The sequence below is a fragment of the Pinus tabuliformis genome, chromosome J, assembly GCF_031772625.1.
Source record: "Pinus tabuliformis cultivar Carrire ecotype Pingquan chromosome J, CPIR1, whole genome shotgun sequence".
NCBI classification, from domain to species: domain Eukaryota; kingdom Viridiplantae; phylum Streptophyta; class Pinopsida; order Pinales; family Pinaceae; genus Pinus; species Pinus tabuliformis.
Window position 1 is genome coordinate 1512177497 of NC_142295.1, and position 21541 is coordinate 1512199037.

The following is a 21541-nucleotide window of genomic DNA, read 5'->3' on the forward strand; positions in this document are numbered from 1 at the left end:
TATCGGAAGGCACACAACTGCTGAGCTTTACCTCCCGAGAACCTTACGTTGCGTTACGTCAGTGGTCATCCACGTGTCTGCTCCATATTATATCGGAGTCGCTCACCGGAATATCCCTTCGCCGGCAAATGGTCCCGAGATTTTCCCGGCGCCGGAAAATGGCCAATACACCGCGCTCCTGACTCGACGCCTGACGCTGCCACGACTGTTGGTTTCAAAATTGGAGATGCGGGAAAAATCTGGGCGGTTTTCCAAAACTGCTAAGCGATTGAAATTAGCATTTCAACACTCCCCTTTAATTTCAACAGCTGGGCATTCAATCTTACCCAAACACTTCCTCACATAGAGGGATTCACCAACTGCTTCTGATGCAGTTCACAAACAAACAAAGTTGTCTTCCTCTTAATAGATGGATTAACCTGAAACTGTGCTTAAGAGCACCTTCCTCATGACAGAGGGATTCACCAATACAATGTGCTGAAGAGCACCTTCCTCTTGACAGAGGGATTTACCAATGACAATGTGCTGAAAAGCACCTTCCTCTTTTAACAGAGGGTTTCACCAAATGACTGCTTCAAATGCAGTTCCAAAACAAACAATCATTGCACTGCTGTGTGTGCAAACTCATTACATTGTTCTTTTATGCTGCTGCATATTCTCTGCTGCACTGTTGTGCCATTTTCTTTGCTGCTTCTACCCCACACTGCTGTGTCTACACTTGTACTGCTTGTGCACTTTTCAAAGACAAAATACTCTGTCTTTTCTGGAACAATTACTCTGTCCCACCTTACAAATTTACACTGCTGTGTGTAAACATTTCTTACACTCACTGCTGTTGCATATATTGCATTTCAATTCAATGAACAACAAATTCATTACATTTACCATTACTGCTGTAAGGAAAATTTCTTTTGCATGTGCTGCTGTTCAAAATTTCTTGTTGTTGCATTGCCTCTGCAATTTGCACTATCGCTGCCTTTTGATTCATCATACTGTTGTGCCTATACTCTTGGCACTTCATTCTTCACAAAAAAAATAACACAGGCTGCTGCCTTTTCTCATACACCCTTGCTTCACACAATCTTAGTCTTCATTTTTTTACACAATGCACTACTGTGCAATTCCTTTGGCTTTCTGCTGCCACACACATTCTAATACATCCAGTGTGCATTAAAAATCTGTTGTCCTTGTTTTTCTTTATGCATTTCTTTGCATGCTGCATTGCATAAAAAAACATTACATTTTTTTACTGCTGTGTGAAAGAATTTCATTGCATTCTCAGCCACTGGGCATTTACGCTCTGCTGCGTTTTGCCTTCTTCTCATTTTCTTCTCATTGCTTTACTTTTTCATTCCCAATAGAAAACATTTCAATCTGCTGTGTATTATACTCACTCTGCTGTGAGTATGTTCTCTCATATTACATAGAAGGAAACTACCTTCCATTGCCATGCAAAAATTCAAAACTGCTGTTTATTCTAATCCATGTGCTCCAAAAAAAATTTCCAAACTGCTGTTTTATATTTTGTCTTCCCACTGCTGTGAGGGTTTCCATGCTTTGCATTTTTCTCTTATCTCGCTGCTGCTCTTTACATTTCAGCGCTGCCATCTTTTCTTCTTTATGCATTTCTATGCATATTGCATAAACACAAAGCAAAAACATTGCTGATTTCATCACTGTTGCATATTACCTTTCAGAGGGATTAACAAAGATTTCATTTGCAACTGCTGCGCTGCAATACATCCTCTATCAACAAATGACTGTTAATACAGTTCAGCAAACAAAAAAAATTACAAGCTCCCCTTTAATGTATGCTTGTCTTCTTTTGGCAGACTCTTCTCAAAACAAATTTAGATCAGCTGCGTTGCTTAAGGGGCTTTCACACTGTATTTCTTTTCTTCTCCATACTTGTATAACATTCTTCTTTTGCATGGGTCTGGCTTGCATAGCAGCCCATCTTAAGTTACAGTCACGTGCCATATGCCCAATGTTATGACACTTGAAGCATTCAACTTCATTCATGAATAAGAATTCATGATTTCTTCTTGTGAAATTATTTCTTGGAGATTGTCGGGGACCACAACATCTATCTCCATGAAATGCTCTACAGTCTTTTGCCATATGACCAAAGTTTGAGCAAGCATAACAATAACCATAAAATGAACTTTGGTACCTGGGAGATGGAGGTTTTCTTGATGTACTTCTGAAGCCTTGCTGCCTTGAGATCCTTTGATGATCACCATTGCCTCTTGTCTCTTTGCCATCAGCTACATTTCTTCTTGGAGCTGGTTTTCTATTTGGAGCAGGATCTCTTCTATTGCAGCCTTCATTTTTCTCCTTGCCTTTGCTGGAACTAGGAGCATCACCATCTCTTTCTGGCTTCTTCACATCTCCTTTGCTTGAAGCATCTTCATCCTTGTTTGAGGGTTCAGCTACATACCCAAGTCCTGATTTATCACATGGAGATCTGTGATAGCTGAGCATGTCATCCAAAGCTTGAGAGCTCTTCATCATCTTGTTCATCCCTTCAACCTTCTTCCTGAGGAGGACAATCTCTTCTTCCAACTTTTCACATTCATTATTTTTCTTTGCTAGTTGTCCCTCAGTTTCTTCCTTGCTGCGAGTAGCTTCAGCTGCTACTACTTTGAAAGAGATAATATCTGTCTTCATTTTGGAGATTTCTTCATCTTTTGCTTGACTGCTCTTCATTTTCTTTTCAGCTTCTTGTGTCTGCTTCCTAGGTTCTTGTAGTTCGGACTTAAGGGAGGAGACCTCTACCTTGTACTGTCCAATCTCTTCCACAAGCTTATTCACTTTCATGTGCCTTTGTTCAAGTTGACTTGTCAAGGCATCTTCCTGCTTCTTTGCTTCATTCAGCTGATTTGTCATGGATATGACTTCTTCATGATGTTTCTTCTTGCATTGATCAAGCTCATTCTTAAGCTTGGCAAGCTCTTCATCCCTTTCTCTTACTTGAAGCTTGATGAGGTCAAGCTTTTCATTCTCAGCTTCTATGATGGGTTCTTCTTGACTCATTGTCATGGTCAGTGCTCCCTTTGCATGAAGGTCATGCAGTCTGTCCCATATATCCTTTGCTGATGTATATTTTCCAAGATTCTTCTTCACATAATCAGGGAGTCCATCCAAGATTAGTTTTGCTGCTTGTGCATCATACTCCATGGATTCTTTATCCATCTTGCTGTCATCAATCACTGACTCCCAGACTTCAATCCCCTCAGACATTAGGAAAGCCCTCATCATTATTTCCCATACATCAAAGTTTCCATCAAACTTTGGAACCTCAAATACAATGCTTTCAAATAGATTGCCTTCTAGTTTAGTAGAGGAGGGAGACACATTTTTAGCAGGCTTGGAGGCTTTCTTCTTTGACCTTGTCATTCTTATCTAGGCTTTAAATCCTTGACTGTGTTTTCTTTTAAATCACTGACTGTTCCTTCAACAGTAACACAAAGGAAAGCTTTGAGAAATACCTTAACTCTTTTGGCTGAGTCTTCACACTGCTGGAGAAGTTTGACTGCTGGAACAACACCTTCCTTCAGCTTCTTTGAGTCTTCAAAGAGCCTGGACTGTGCTCTGATACCACTGTTTGGGTATTTTTAGGTTGGAAAATACCAAAACCAAACAAACTTAACACCACAGAGGCTATGCTCTGTTTCCACTGTTCCAGGATCTTTGCACAGGGAACCTCTTAAAACAAAATGACCCATAACAGAGTATTACACAGCCATAAAAAAAAACATTTCTATTGATTAAAATATAAACCCTGAAACAACATTCATCCTCTTTGCTGAGAGGGATTTTCCAAAAACTTGCATTCAGCAAAAACAAAAAAAAACTCTGTCTTTTCTCTCCACCTGAGAGTTCACTGTGCTGGGTTTACTGCTGTAAAACCCATTTTACATTCACTGCTGTAAAACTATTTTTACACATACTGCTGTAAAAATATTTTACACATACATCTGAGTGAAATCCCTTTTTTTTCACATTCCTGGGTTTTCACATTACAAAAAAAACGTATGCATTCTTTTCTTTTTGCGTTTCAATGCAAATCCAATTCATTAATAAAATCTATGCACTACTGTGCACTGTCTTCACCTGCTTCATGCGTGCTCTCCTGTTTTCTTCACTCGCACTGCTGTGCATAAACTTCTATTTCATTTTTTGCTCCACACCGAGCTCTCACACTACATACATACCTTTTTTATTATAATGAGAAAACTGGATTATTTGTGCACTGCTGTGCAACACTTCAACTCACTCCAGCTTCCGCTGCACTCCCATTTCACAATGGCCAACTCTTAAAAAAACATTACCACTCACAGAGCCATCACACACCATTACAATACAATATGGGCGCAGCCACACTACACCTCAACAAAAAAAACATCACACCATTTTGCACGCAGGCACATTACTATATATTCCCACAGCCACAATACACCATAAAAAAAACTCCTTACCTCACACTCTCTTACATAGCATATATAAAAAACATATATAAAAAAATATATATCGTATGTGCCCATAACCATTTAAGAGGGCCACCAAAAAAATTACGTAAAGCATTAAAAACATTAACTCCTCCATTCTCGGCGGTCAACCAAAACTTGACTTTTACTTTACGCATAAAATTTGATTTGATGCAGGCGGGGAGCAGCTTCATTGATGAACGGCGGAGGACAGTCAGGCTGATCGGACGGCGATGGTTGATATCGGAAGGCACACAACTGCTGAGCTTTACCTCCCGAGAACCTTACGTTGCGTTACGTCAGTGGTCATCCACGTGTCTGCTCCATATTATATCGGAGTCGCTCACCGGAATATCCCTTCGCCGGCAAATGGTCCCGAGATTTTCCCGGCGCCGGAAAATGGCCAATACACCGCGCTCCTGACTCGACGCCTGACGCTGCCACGACTGTTGGTTTCAAAATTGGAGACGCGGGAAAAATCTGGGCGGTTTTCCAAAACTGCTGAGCGATTGAAATTAGCATTTCAACACGTAATTAATAACTAAGCTATTAACACTATAATGTCCCATCTGGTAAGAAGTTTCTACAAGACCAGGGCTTTATTTCAACAGCTTCTACGTGGTCTGTTGTTTTTATTTTACTCCCACACGACGTAATGTGAGCAGTTGGCAATACAAATATGATACGTACATAATTACTCTGCTACGGCAAATCGAGTAGTTGGAACCGCAAAGAGTTTGTGGGATCTAGGCATTGTAAATTCATACTTTTCAGTCATGTCCAGGTCCTTCACATCCATGCCCTCAGGAAGCTTCCAATTGAAACAGTGCACGAGTTGCGCCACCGCAAAGTCGACGACAAGAGTTCCTAGTTGCTGTCCTGGACATCCTCTCCTGCCTCCTCCAAACGGAAGCCACTCAAAGTTCTGAATTCTAGAATCTATGGAACCAGGTTCCATAAATCTCTCTGGATTGAAAGTATCTGCATCCTCCCCCCATGACTCAGGGTTCGTTGCAATCTGCCAAAGGTTCACCAGAAGGCGAGTTCCCTTGGGGATTTGATTACCCAATATAGTGCAGTCCTCCACAGAAGCGTGGGGAACCCCAAACGGCCCCGCTGGATGGAGTCTAAGCGCTTCTTTCACCACAGCTTGTAAGTAAACGAGACTAGGCAGGTCAGACTCGCTTACCATGCGATCGAATCCAACTACACGTTCCAACTCGCCCTGAAGCTTCTTCATCACTGGTGGGTTCTTCAGTAGTTCGACCATTGTCCAGTCTAAGCTTGTAGAAGACGTGTCCGTGCCAGCGGCCAACATATCCTTTCACGATTGTAAACATAAAATCGGGGTCACAATTATTGAATTATCGGAAACCATTGGAATAATTGATGAAATAATATATCCAAAATCAACATCTATATATATTCCCTGTGTGATTCCTAAGAATGAAGGAAGAGTTAGCACATAGTTCTGCTCATTATACTGAAATTAGTATTTTAGTTGACAACTTTTTTTCCCAACATTCTGAACCCTGAACTTTAAGTGTGATTCATTTTAAGTGTGATTCATTTTCCAGATAAAATGATTAATAATGAATAGCATTAGATGGGTTGAGAAATAGATAAAATAATCTCAATATGATAAACATTCTGAACCTTGAATTTTAAGTGTGATTCATTTTCCAGATAAAATGATTAATAATGAATCGTATCAGATGGTTTGAGAAATTGACAAAGTAATCTCAATAGGATAGATTAGGGAGAAAAATTTCAAATTAACATATTTATCATAACAATTTTAATATTATTTTTTTGAATCTATCACATTGAAATTATTTTTGTCAAAGAACCATCCAGTATGGTTTATTTTTGGAATAAAATGGTGAATTATACTAGATAGTTTAAAACATTGGCAAAATAATCTAAATCCGGGAAAGAATTTCATACTAACATATTTAATAGAATAACCATTTTAATATTATCTTTAACAACTTTAATATTATCTTTTCTAAATCTATCACACTAAAATGATGAATCACATTGAATGGTTTGAAACATGGGCAAAATAATCTGGTTGAGGAAAAAAATTTCAAATCAACAGATTTACTAAAATAACATTTTTAATATTATCTTTTAACACATCAAAATTATTTTTGTCAATACTTTAAACCAACTAATATGTTTATCTTTGAGATAAAATAACCAACCATAATAAATCTAGATAATAAATCTAGATCATGGAGAAGAATTTCAAACCAACGTACTTACCACACTAACAACTTTAATATCATCCCTTCCCATCCATTACATTGAAATTATTTTTGCCAATATTTTTTGACATTTCTAACTACCTATTATTATTGTTCATCTCCAATCATATTTATCTTACCCATAAAATGATAAATCACACTATATAGTTCGAAACATAAAATGATAAATCACAATCTATGGTTCCAAACATCAATTATTTTTGCCCAAAAAAAAGTAAAAGTAAAATATAACCTAACCTCAATGTGATGAATGAATCTGGGAGAAGATGAATTTCAAGCCAAACATACTTACCAGAAGAACCGCTTTAATATTATCTCGTGAAGGTTGGAACTCTGCATTTTTATCGACAGAGGCTGCAATTAAAACATCCACAAGATCTTGTGGAGCGTTGGCGTCATTCTGCGCAGCGTGATCATCAATTACTTTCTCTAAGAAATCGTCCTGCGACTTCCTTACTTTCTTGAAGCGACGGCTGAAGCCTTGGAGATCCATCCAGGCCAAGTATGGTATGTAGTCTCCGATGTTAAAAGAACCAGACAATGCAACAATTTCTTTCACCATTGATACAAACCCTATGTTGCCAATTATGTCCTGGTCACTATATTTTCTACCGAAGGCCATCCTGCACATTATGTCAGTCACCAGACCCGACACCATCTCAGTAATGTTTACAGGCTGATGAACTGAATTCAGAAGAGAGCGAATCATGTCGGAGACTTCCTCTTCTCTTATGTAGCGGAAGTATTCTATGCGCTTAGAGTGGAGCACCTGTAAAACACAGACCTTGCGCATCTGCCTCCAGTAAGGTCCTAACGGAGCAAAGACCACATCCGACGAATTATAGGTCAGGTATTTTGCAGCGGCGTATGGAGACCTGCTGGCGAAAATGCGGTCATTGGTCTTGAGAAACTCCTTGGCCATATCTGGAGAGGAGACGACCAAGGTGAGGGCGGAGCCGAGGCGGAGAGACATGAGAGGCCCATATTTCTTAGATAGCGCCGCCAGAGCGCGGTGGGGAAGGTCTCCCAGCAGGTGAAGGTTGCCGATGATGGGCAACAGAAACGGCCCCGGAGGCAGCCTCCCCTTAGGCATGCTACCAGATTTTCCATTCCTCCCCCTGAAAAGGAAACTCCATGCCGCCACTGTCAATACAAAGATAAAGGCACTGAGTAGTTTAATATCAAAGTAATTACCTACGTTCCACGAAACTGGGAACTGGTGAAAACCCAACTCCATCGCCATGATCAATCTCAGCCGCGCACGCTCACTACTTCCAACACAATGAACTACTGGACATATTTTTCTGTAGAGTGGTGGAAATACTTATAGGCTGGTCGAACATGCATAAACGTCAGGTAACTGAAATCTGGTCTCATTAATTACAGGATGGGGGTATGGTCATAGTCAACACACGTGAAATTATGGTCCAGTTGGGGCCCGGAAATCACCTTCCACGATTCTCTCTGCACGCGAGCTAGACTTTGGGCCTCCATTAATCCTGCCACTGGTCTCTCTGCATGTCTTGAAAAGGTTGCAAATATCTGCGCAGAATCATATCTCAACCTTCACGAAATATGGAAATCACGATATTTGTTTTTTGGAAATCAGAACTAAGATTATCACTATTACAGCTATAATTATTTGAAAAGTGTCATACTTACCCGATAGAAGGAACAAATCACCCCAAACCACTTAAACAAACTATGTCACTATTACATATTATATAATATAATTATTTCACGAATGCCATATTCTTTGACTTACTGAACTAAAGAGAAACTAATGATCACCAAACTACTCAACCAAATTGTCCTCTGACCAAAAAAAGCACAAATTTACATAAAAACATCTGAATTAATGTTCTTAAAATAATAATTGTCATGGAAATTTTGCCATTCTCTAAACTACAAAACATATCGAGGGTGTTGAACTATTTCTTCTCTTCTAGAACTTGGATTTTTCTTTCAAAGTCTTTTGGAAACCTCTATCGTTGAAGGCTGAGAAAGTAACAGCTCCCCGCATACAAATTCTTATCTAAAAACATTTTCTGCCCAGAATCATATCTCAACCTTTATGAAGTATGGAAATCACGATTTCCTATTTTAATGGAAATCAGAATTAAAATAATGGGTAATTTTTAAAATATATTAAAATTATTATATCAGATATAACTATTTTAAAAATGTTATATACTTAATCTCATTATATATAATTATTTCAAAAATGTCATATTTGAACTTACACTATCACCGCATCAAACAAATCATCGACAAATTACATTTAGAAGTGTCATATACTTGAATCTGCGCAACTAAAGAAACAAATTGTTACAAAGTTATTCAGATAAATTTTCCTTTTAGAAATAAAAATTAATATAAAACATCTTATATTTATTTTATCATATCAGAATTAATGTTTTTTAAGTAATAAGTACTTTTTTCGGAGAGTACACTATTACACGATGGGTGTTTAAAACAATATTTGAGACAATGTTTGGGTAAATTGTCTTAACTTGAGATAAAAAACATTTGTACATTGTTTTAAATATTGTCTTTAAGGGGGTACCTCAAATTAGTCATAGAAATTTGTCTCTATAAAAACAATATATAACACAAACATTATTGTCTCTTAGAGACATTTTCATTTTTGTCTCTACATAAACAATAGTTCGGATTGAAGACATATTGTCTTTATAGAGACAATAAGTCTCTAATGCTAGCTATTGTCTCTCTAGAGATAATAAAATTTTATATTTAAAAGCAATACAATATCACTTTTGTCTCTTTAGAGACAATATAAAACAATGAATCTAGAAAAGTATCTCGCCATTGAAATAAATCAATATAAAAAATATCTAATTTAAAAATAAAATACAATATCATTCATTAATTCATGTTAGGGCATAGTGGGATCGAACCACCACCCTCCTTATAAGGCAGGTGCTCTTCCATTAAGCTAGCATTATTTAAAAAATTATGTGAGGAGTTATAGCAATCATTGGAATTGCATATGTAGGCATTGATTTAAAAAAAAATGCTCAACACATAATGGCAACCCTTTTATAAAATCTATAATCATGCAACACCTATTTTTAACTTAATAAAAAATAACTCAATCAGTTAGTTAAATTTCACACCCTTGTGGCATGACTCACACAACAAGCTAATCATACACAATAATCTGCAAACAATTTAATCTATTCCTACAAAGAAAAGTAACTAGAATTAGCACAAGCTTGTTTTCGACAACAATTAACTTTTAAAGTGCTTTTTGCATCAGAATTTGTCAATAAATAAATACAAAAAAGGGTCGCAAAAAGGTTTCAAATGGCTTCATTGACACCATTACCACTTGGTTTCATTGATTGCAGTGAAATGAATGATTGTTTTAACCCATTTGAACTCACTCATGTCTATATGAAAACCTCATTTAGCAAATTGAATGGTTCCTTTAGCCCAACCTATGCTCCTCCCTGCCCTATCTATATGAAAACCTTGATTTTGCTATCTGTCAACTAATTTTAATATAAAACTGAAAACAATGAAAAGCCTCATACATGATCTTAGATCCAAATTAATATAATTAAATGCATTAGATGAAATATTAATTTCATCTAAATTAATTAATATTTACAGGAACATTTACAGAGGAAAATCTAAAAGTGTAGCAGCACACAACTGAAAAACTCGGAGTTTATATATCTCTTCCATCTCAATGTTTGGTAATTCCCAATTAGGTTGTGGATTAAATTTCTTCTCTATGACTCTAGTATCAAACAAAACATTTGTATTGCTTTTGTTCAAAAACTTTGTAAGCCATGCCCATTTTTTCTCATGCGTTACTTTACGAGATTCATTAGAGAAATTAAAAATTCTCCTAGCATCCATACTGATGAAGATATAAGGTACATATATTATCTATTCCGTAAAGGAATATCTACAGTATATAACCTTTTAGTACATACATTATGGCTTTCGTGTGTTCCCCCAGTTAGAATCTCCACTTTGTATCATATCATGAATATTTTGTGGGATATGATATTTCACTTTGGGGATGGCAAAAAATCAAAAGCTTGATCAACACTCTGAGGGCTCATCCTATATAAGGAAGCATTAGCCTCAACTCAAGACACTTGTATCTTGCGATGACTGAAGACCAAAAGGGACCATTATTTATGGGACTTTGGAATCCTCCTATCAATACGTCTTCAAACTTATTGTGTCTGACATCAAGAACACAAGTTAGACATGAGTTATCTAACCCTGGTCGTACAAGAGGAATAATCCCAAATTATATGAGTCTAATATGCATGTATTTGTAACTATGAGTCAGACCCCATTCTACATCTTCCTTTCTAATGAGAGGAATTTGATATACACTCTGACCAACATAAACAAGAACCTTTAGAGAGGAAAATCTAAATAGTGTAGCAGCGTGGAACTGAAAAACTGGGAGTTTATATATCTTTTCCATCTCAATGTTTGGTAGTTCCCAATTAGGTTGTGGATTAAATTCCTTCTCTATGACCCTAGTATCAAACAAAACATTTGTATTGCTTTTGTTCAAAAACTTTGTAAGCCATGCCCATTTTTTCTCATGTGTTGCTTTACAAGATGCATTAGAGAAATTAAAACTTTGCCTAGCATCCATACTGATGAAGGTAAAAGGATTAAAAGCACCTGAAAAATTGTATATTTGTAATCATGGGTCATGCCCTATGCCAAACAACACCTTTCCTCGGCAACAATGACACTTATCGCGGCAGACACCTTCAGCTTTTGCTTACAACATATGTGTTTCTCCTTATCTTAACAATGAAGTGGACACTTTTAAGGAACAATGCAAAATTTTTATCATAAAATCCCTGATCACCATAATGTGGCTTATCTCCAACACTACATAGCCTCCATGATAGGTAAAATACCTGAATTAGTTCAACAATCACTATCTACACAACACATTTCCATAGATACATTGTCTCTAGTCACACTTTATGAACACATTCTTACCATTCTGAAGAATGAATGTGCCGCCAAGAAATCTCATAAGAATGTGAAAAAGCAATTGCATTTCAACCCCACCATCTGTGACTCCTTTACTGAAACATATCATTTTGGGTGTTATAAGAACCACTCCAAAAAGGGTTCTCAAAAAGACAAAGTGGTAAGTGTTCTTGTAGGTCTTGACCTCCTACTACTAAGAAAAAGAAATATAGGTCAAGATCTCCTATAGACAGAAGATCATGATTTATTATCAAGAAAAGGTCTAAACCAGCTAAACAATCTAAATGCTTTATTTGTGGTCAGACTGGTCATTGGGCAAATATATGTCCCAACAAAGGAAAGAAAGGAATCTAGAAAAAGATTTCCGAAGTTTTTAAATCCTCTTATGACCTAGCTGATTGGGATTTAGTTTCTCAGACAGATTCCAATTTTGAATGTTTTTCTGTACATAGTACTCATTCAGATAATAGGTATGACATTGATGAAAAATTCCAAAAGGTTTCTCTTTCAGACAATAATAGTGACAGTAGTGAGTGTACATATATGTCCAATTGTTTCATGTTTTCATTTTATGATCTCCAACATCAAATTGAAGAAATGCAGAGACAAAAGGCCTCTCTTCATCCTATCTTGATTATTCCTTGAAGACACCTCCAAGAAAAGATTGACCATTTGCAGGCTTCTATTCCTCACAAGATAACTGATTGAGAGGACTTTGAGATTTCAGATTGGCATATAACACGAGAAGAATCACAAGAATCCTCTGGTAATATTGCAGAAAAAATATTGGATAAGATTAAAAGGGTAGAAGAAGATCTCCAAAGAGATAGAAACGAGATGAAACAACATTCACAAAGTATTCAAGCTAACATGCAATAACTTGATAGTCTGAACTCACAGTTTCTTTCTTCTACTTTCCTTTCCTCTCAAACTCGATTAGTATCAGCTAATCAACACAGTAATGAAGACATTCATGACAATAGTGGTATTGATGATAGGATGGTCATCCCGGTAAAAATAAAAGTGTCAGGCTACAAAGAATACATTCTTGATGCTCAGATTGATACTGGAGCTATGAGAAACTATTGCAAATTCAAGGCCATTCTTGCTTACTATTGGAAACCCACTCAAGTCCAGTTTAGAGCAGTTAGAAAACAACTGACAAAAATTCCATATATTGCTCCATACTTTCCAATACTCTTAGGATCATAAGAAGCATATGTCACTTTATATAATTATGATATTGGTGTTGATATGTTGCTTGGACATAATTTTATGAAAAAATTCATGCTAATTACCATTGAAAAGAACATGATAATTTTCAGCATTGAAGGCGAAAAGGTGCAAGTCCCTACTAATAGTAAATACACACTCAGAGTAAAACCTGATGAGGTAAGAAATTTTGATGAAGCAGTAAAAAATCTTTCCAAGATACAGAAAATTGTTAAGCATGCAGAAATCCATGGCCCTATTGTTCTATTTGATATTGTAAATAAGGTGTAAGATGATTGTATAACCGAACAACCTTATGCATTCTGGTTCAGGGAAAAATATTTTGTCTCATTTCCATTTCAGAGAGAAGGCTATGTCAAAGCACAAAAGGCATCAGAAAATCACATGAGACCGTCTGAACAGGAGATTTTTAAAGCAAAAATTAATGACTTGATAAAGAGAAAACTGATAGAACCATGCAAGAGTTCTTGGGCATGTCCAACTTTTTATGTCAACAAGCACTCAGAGAAAAAATGTGGAAAAAGGAGGTTAGTTATCAACTAAAAAGCTTTGAATGAAGCTCTTGTGCCCATTAAATATCCTTTACCTAATAAATAAATGTTGTTATCAAAGATTGCCAAAGAAAATGTATTTAGTAAGTTTGATCTTAAAAGTGGGTTTTGGAAAATTGGCATTAATCCTGAAGGCAAATATAAAACAACATTTGTGGTACTTGGAGGACAGTTTCAATGGACAGTTATGCCATTTGGTTTGAAGAATGCCCCATTAGAATTCCAAAAGAGAATGGAAGATCTTGTTCAAGACTATTCTTTTATCATTATCTACATAGATGATTTGTTAATTTTCAGCAAGGATATTAGTGAACATAAAAAATACTTAGAGGTATTTTATCAACTTGTTTTCAAGCATGGTATAGTTCTTTCTACCTCCCCAGATAATTTCATTATTGCACAAACACAGATTGAGTACTTGGGTTTAATCATATCCCAAGGCAGAATAGAATTACAACCACGTGTATTGAATTCTTTATCAATTTTTCTAGACTATTTTCCATATGTTAAGACTGTACAAATATTTTTAGGATGTTTGAATTACATCAGGCAATTTTATCCAGAGCAGGCCGCAGATACAATGCTTCTGCAACAAAGGCTAAAAAAGGGAAACATTTGGAATGAGCAAATGATTAAAGCTGTAAGAAATATAAAGCAGAAAATCAAACAGCTACCACATTTGGCTCTTCCCCATAGTGACCTACCATTCATTCTTGAAAGAGATGCCTCAGATTACTGTTGGGAAGAAATCTTATTGCAGAAACATGGAAAAAAGGAAGAAGTGTGTGCATATGCCTTAGGGACATTCTCAGATGCTAAAAAAATTTATCCTTCTTCCCATAAAGAAATTCTACCAATAAAGAAATGTATAAAAAGACTCATATTGTTCCTTAAAAGTTTCCACTTCGTTGTTAAGACAGATCCCAAGCACATGAAAGGGATCCTAGAAAACAAAAGATTGCTTGACCAAGGTAATTCCAGAATTTTAAGATGGGCTTTATGGTTAGATGGATATGACTTTGGCTTCATATATAAATTTAGTAAAGAGAATTATCTTGTAGATTTAATGACCAGAGAAGGAGAAATTATTAAGACAAAATATGCAATTAATTTTTTTTCATTTTGGTGAATGTTCATCATCCTCCCAGAACAAATCCCAAGTTACATTATTCCCTTCCTGCCATTATTCTTTTTGTGTAGATTGTCTTTTAGAAAAGGTTTTGTCTTTACCCATGGAAATCCAGAAGATCATTCTTGAGAAATGGTTTTGGCTCTCAGATACAAGGCACAACTATGATATTCCATTAGCACCCATCAACAACAACCATGCTTATTTTGGTGTAGTAAGATATCCATATCACAGACTTGTTTATATTTATGATCCTAATCTGAGATGGATAGATTATTATTCCATTCTTCAGTATGCCAGTGCATATGAAAGAATTTCAATCATTATGTATTGTGAAGACATCATGTCTCCATTCATTCATTGGGGTAGTTGGATGAATCTCCTACTTGTTTCATTTGTTCCCAGAAAATAAGATCAAGGCAAGCTCTATCAGCAATTTTCCCTTTCTATTTTGTATAATGACATGCAACATGGAGCAGAAAGATATAATTTATTTAAATTTTATCTATTATATAAAGGCACCAACATGAAGGTCAACCAAGATAGTGCTTCTCCTACAGGATATAATTTTACTATTGAAATTGACTATTTTGGTGAAGTTGGAATTCCCCCAGATAATGTAGATCCATTCATTTGTTTCTCATCTTTTTCAGCCAGCTTTGGAAGGGAACCATCATGGTTACAATAACTTCCTGGGTTAAGTCTTGATAGGTATATTGAAGAATATGAGTCTGATTATGATTCTGACTATGAATCTGACCATAGCCCCAAAGGTTGGTGACCAAATCTTCAAAGAGATTTTATTTTAGGCTTTCGAGGGTTCTCCTTAAAAGAATCTCCTCTATGTCAATAATCATTGTACTTAGTTTGGTCTATTTTAGGCTTTTGGGGGTTCTCCTTAAAAGAATCTCCTATGTGTCAATAATCATTGTACTTAGTTTTGCTTTTGTGGTTTCAAGAAATTAGAATATCCATTGTGTATCAGCTTTTAGTACAGATATGATCTCTTCCGTAAAGGAATATCTACTGTATATAACCTTTTAGTACATACATTATGGCTTTCGTGGGTTCCCCCAGTTAGAATCTCCACTTTGTATCATATCATGAAGATTTTGTGGGATATGATATTTCACTTTGGGGATGGGAAAGTATCGGAGACTTCAGCAACACTCCGAGGGCTCATCATATATAAGGAAGCATTAGCCTCAGCTCAAGACACTTGTAAAATTCCGAGTATTTCCATAATATGATAGAAGGTTTCTTTGAGTTTTAAGTTCAAAACATATGCATTTCATGTTCTGCGATCTTTGATTTCTTTAGCCCTTTGAGTTCTTTTGTGTTATGAAGAATCACATGAGAAAAAATGGGCATGGCTTACAAAGTTTTTGAACAAAAGAAATACAGATGTTTTATTTAATACTAGAGTCGTAGAGCAAGAATTTAATCCACAACGTAATTGGGAACTACCAAGCATTGAGATGGAAAAGATATATAAACTCCTAGTTTTTTAATTTTGTGCTTCTACACTGTTTAGATTTTCCTCTGTAAATGATCATGTTTCTGTTGGTTAGAGTGGATATCAAATTCCTCTCATTAGAAAGGAAGATGTAGAATGGGGTTTGAGTCATGGTTAAAAATACATACATATCGAACTAATACAATTTGGGATTAATCCTCTTGTACGACTAGGGTTAGATAACTCATGTCTAACTTGTGTTCTTGATACCAGACACAATAAGTTTGAAGACACATTGATAGGAGGAACTTATTTCATATTATAATGCTTTGATACAAATTTTACAATGAGCGATAACACAAAATAACTCAAAGGGATAAAGAACTCAAAGATCACAGAACACAAAATGCAGATGTTTTAAACTTAAAACTCAAAGAGAACTTCTTTCATATTATGGAAATACTTAGAATTTTACAAGTGTCTTGAGATGAGGCTAATACTTCCTTATATACGATGAGCCTTTGGGGTGTTGCTCAAGCTTTTGATACCAATTTTATAATGCGTGATAACACAAAAGAACTCAAAGGGCTAAAGAACTCAAAGATCACAGAACACAGAATGCAAATGTTTTCAACTTAAAACTCAAAGAGAACTTCTTTCATATTATGGAAATACTCAGAATTTTATAATATAATGCAAATTATTCCATTCTGTTTGAGGTAGAAAGGAGAAACGTATGTGTTGTAAGCAAAAGTTGAAGGTGTCTACCGCGATAAGTCCCATTATTGCTGAGGAAAGTTGTTGTTGGGCATAGGGCATGACTCGTGATTGAAAATCACAATTTTTAGGTGATTTTAATCCTTTTATATTCATTAGTATGGATGCCAGGCAAAGTTTTAATTTCTCTAATGAATCTCATAAAGTAGCAGATGACAAAAAATGGGCATAGCTTACAAAGTTTTTGAACAAAATAAATACAGATGTTTTGTTTGATACTAGAGTCATAGAGTAGGAATTTAATCCACAACCTAATTGGGAACTACCAAACATTGAGATGGAAAATATGTATAAGCTGCCAATTTTTCAGTTTCGCGCTACTACGCCGTTTATATTTTCCTCTATAAATGTTCTTGTTTCTATTGGTCAGAGTGTATATCAAATTCCTCTCATTAGAAATGAATATGTAGGATGGGGTCTTAGTCATGATTACAAATACATACATATCAGACTCATACAATTTGGGATTAATCCTCTTGTACGCCTAGGGTTAGATAACTGATTCTTGATACCAGACACAATAAGTTTGAAGACTTATTGATAGAAAGATCCCAAATTCCCCTAAATAATGGTCTTGTTTGGTATTCAATCATCCCAAGATACCAAGTGTTGCTTACAGATCCATACATTAATGAATTTCTCCAAGCTTACATACAGTTCCATGGATATGATATGCCCCTCATACACAAATAAAAAATCTCCAATATAATGTTTGTATTAGAAGTGTCTCCTTTTCTATGCCTCCACTACATCCCAATCCATGACAACAAGCATTAAAAGGTGTCATTGTTGGTCTCGGTAATACTAATCCATTGCAAGTAGGATTTTATGAACTAAGCCTTCCTTCTAAATGGAATAGTAAGTATACTTTTATGTCTTAGAAGTATTCGCAGCTAACAAGCTCTTCATCTCCAAACCAATTAAAGTTAGTTACAAACGTTGATCATAGTACTGATTTACGTTTCCAACTGACTACTTCAAAAAAACAATTACCAAGAATTCAGTCAGATAGAGTCTGTCGTTATGTAGAAATACCACCCAGAATGTCAGTATCTCCAAGTAGCCATAATCATCATCACTTACCAAATTGTGTATATTTCCATGAAAAAGAAAAAGAAAATTGAAAAAAGAAATACCAAACCATCACTTATACATCACTTTAAGGACAACACTCATACTATCCTAAATGCATTATGTTCTCTGTCCGAGACTAGAAAATGTTCAGTCTACCTAGAGAAAAGACAGGGGCAAAAGAAGAATTGTCGGAAAGGAGACTAGAACCCAGTAATAGTTCTCCTAAATTCAGAGATGGTGCTATCCAGAGTGATCTGCAATTTCTATATTATTGATTAGCCAAAGAGCCTGACCCAGTAGAATACTTAAAAATGCAAAATTATGCTAACTACATGTCTGTATGTGTGGCACAAAACATAGATGATCTAGCAAGAGACATTGCAGAAGTAAAAGAGCATGTCCGAAATATCCACCAAAGCATAGATACAATATATGCTCACCAGAATACTCATGAAAATCAGTTAAGAACAATTAATGATCAATTAGGGGTAATAAGTAGAGCATTCACAAGTTTTTAAACTTCTATGAGTAGATCAAGATATCCCCCTACACATTCTGATATAAAAGAAGATGGCCTTAAATTCACCTTGATAAAATCTTCCCAGTCCTCATCCAGTCTCTCTCTCGAAGTTTTTGAAAAATATGAAAGCCAGTTTGAAGCCTTAGCAAAGTGTATCGAGTTAGCGCGAGAAAAATTAAACCTTTTTAAAAATAAGATTTCATAATTTTACACGAGAGAAATAAAGATGGCAAGCCAGTTAGGGGATGAAGGAGGATCCTATACAACTAAGCACAAAAGAACAATTTCTTTCATCTTTTCTAACAAAGCTGCAAATGTGTTAGAAGGTGGTGTTAGCTCTCATCAGAAAAAGAGACCATTCCATTCTTGGACTGAACACCTTGCCTCTATAGAAGCTAGATATGATATCAATGTCCAAACAAAACTTGGAAATCAAAACAATACTGTCTTTATCAATTTTTACTGTCTATACAGGGATCAAACATTAATTCACTTGCAATAGATTAATGCATGGGCTTCTCAGAAGAAAGAAGACACTAAAGATTCATGGAAAGAGGTATTCATATTAATCACACGGAACCTAATAGCGAATGCCAGAATATGGTGGGAAATGCTTAAGAATGAAGAGAAAACAGAAATTCTTGAAAATGATGATCCTTTGGAAGCTATCTTGATGGATCTCTCCCATGAATTTCTTGGAGTTATTTCCTCTGACAGTGAACATTATGCCCAAATGTTTATGAGTCAAAGATTTTGTAATTTAGATTGGTGATCAGAATATTATTGCACAATGAAAAATCCTTATTATAAAATCCTTGATCACCATAATGTGGCTTATCTCCAGCACTACATAGCCTCCATGCCAAGTCAAATACCTGAATTAGTTCAACAGTCACTGTCTGTAAAACACATTTCCATAAATACATTAGCTCTAGCCACACTTCACAAACACATTCTTACCATTCTAAAGAATGAATGTGCCACCAAAAAAACTCGTAAGAATGTCAAAAAACAGTTGCATTTCAACCTCACCATCTGTGACTCCTTTACTGAAACATATAATTTTGGGTGTTATAAGAACCACTCCAGAAAGGGTTCTCAAAAAGACCAAAGTGGTAAGTGTCCGTGTAGGTCTCGACCTCCTACTACTAAGAAAAAGCAATATAGGTCAAGACCTCCTCTAGCCAGAAGATCAAGATTTGTTTTCAAGAAAAGGTCTAAACCACCTAAAGCAGTCTAAATTCTTTATTTGTGGTCAGACTAGTCATTGGGCCAACAAATATCCCAACAAAGGAAAGAAAGGAATCCAGAAAAAGATTGCCGAAGTTTTTAAATCCTCTTATGACCCAGATGATTGGGATTTAGTTTCTCAGAAAGATTCTGATTTTGAATGTTTTTATGTACATAGTATTGATTCAGATAATAGTTATGACATTGATGAAAAATTCCAAAAAGGTTTCTCTTTCATACAATAATAGTGACAGTAGTGAGTGTATATATCTTTCCAATTGTTTCATGTTTTCATTTTATGATATCCAACATCAAATTGAAGAAATCCAAAGACAAAATGCCTCTCTTCACCCTAGCTTGATTATTCCTCGAAGATGCCTCCAAGAAAAGATTGACCATTTCGAGGCTTCTATTCCTCACAAGATAACTGATGGAGAGGACTTTGAGATTTCAGATTGGCATATAACACCAGAAGCATCATAAGAATCCACTGGTAATATTGCAGAAAAATTATTGGATAAGATTAAAAGGGTAGAATAAGATCTCCAAAGAGACAGAAACCAGATGAAGTAGCTTGCACAAAGGATTCAAGCCAACATGCAAGAACTTGATAGTCTGAACTCACACTTTGTTTCTTCTATTTTCCTTTCCTCTCAAACTCTATTACTATTAAATAATCGACACAATAATGAAGAAATCCATTACATCAGTAGTATTGATGATAGGATGGTCATCCCTGTAAAAATAAAAGTTCCATACTACAAAGAATACATTCTTGATGCTCAGATTGATACTGGAGCTATGAGCAGCTGTTTCGAATTCAAGGTCGTTCTTGCTTACTTTTCGAAACCCACTCAACTCCAATTTAGAGAAGTTAACAAACAATTGATAAAAGCTCCATATATTGCTCCAGAATTTCCAATACTCTTAAGATCACAAGAAGCATATGTCACTTTATATAATTATACTATTGGTGTTGATATGTTGCTTGGACAAGATTTTATGAAAAAAATTATGCCAATTACCATTGAAGCGAACATGATAATTTCAACATTCAAGGTGAAAAGGTGCAAGTCCCTACTTAGAATAAATACACACTAAGAGTAAAACTTGATGAGGTAAGAAATTTCGACGAAGCAGTAACAAATATTTCCAAGATACGGAAAATTGTTAAGAATGCAGAAGTCCATCGCCCTACTATTCTATCTGATATTGTAAATAAGTTGAAAAATGATTGTACAATAGAACACCCTGGTGCATTTTGTTTTAGGCAAAAATATTTTGTCTCACTTCCATTTTAGGGAGAAGGCTATTTCAAAGCACAAAAGGCATCAACAAATCACATAAGCCTGTCTGAACAAGAGCTTTGTAAAGCAGAAATTATTGACTTGATAAAGAGAAAATTGATAGAACCATGAAAGGGTTCTTGGGCATGTCCAACTTCTTATGTCAACAAGCACTCAGAGAAAAAATGTGGAAAAAAGAGGTTAGTTATCAACTACAAATCTCTGAATTAAGCTCTTGAGCCCATGTTGAGGGCCCCGAGGTCGGGTCAACAACAAGGGGGATACCCACCCGGTCCGGAACCTGGTTGGCGGCTCCTTGCCCGTTTGGAGTAGCGGGTCCAACTGGGGATAATGGGACCAGTTTCCCAATGTGATGGGTGTGTGTGTGTGCATAGAGTCTGATGGTATTAATCTAAGGAAGGGGGGAAGGATTCTTCTAATCTAGTCTTAATTCTAACTGCTAAATTAACTCTATGCTAATGTAATCTAATGAAGAAAAATACATCTAATCTACGCTAACC

The 21541-nt window shown here is 36.0% G+C and overlaps 1 protein-coding gene across 1 annotated transcript; it reads right to left on the minus strand.

Annotated features, from left to right (window-relative positions):
• Window positions 1-5060: 5060 nt before the first annotated feature.
• LOC149233209 (cytochrome P450 71AU50-like) lies at window positions 5061-7733 on the minus strand. The gene is made up of 2 exons (XM_089376679.1): window positions 7053-7733; window positions 5061-5811 (listed from the first exon to the last, which is right to left on the minus strand). The coding sequence occupies exons 1-2, from the start codon at window positions 7731-7733 to the stop codon at window positions 5185-5187; spliced, it is 1308 nt and encodes a 435-aa protein (XP_089232805.1). The 3' UTR covers window positions 5061-5184.
• Window positions 7734-21541: the final 13808 nt, after the last annotated feature.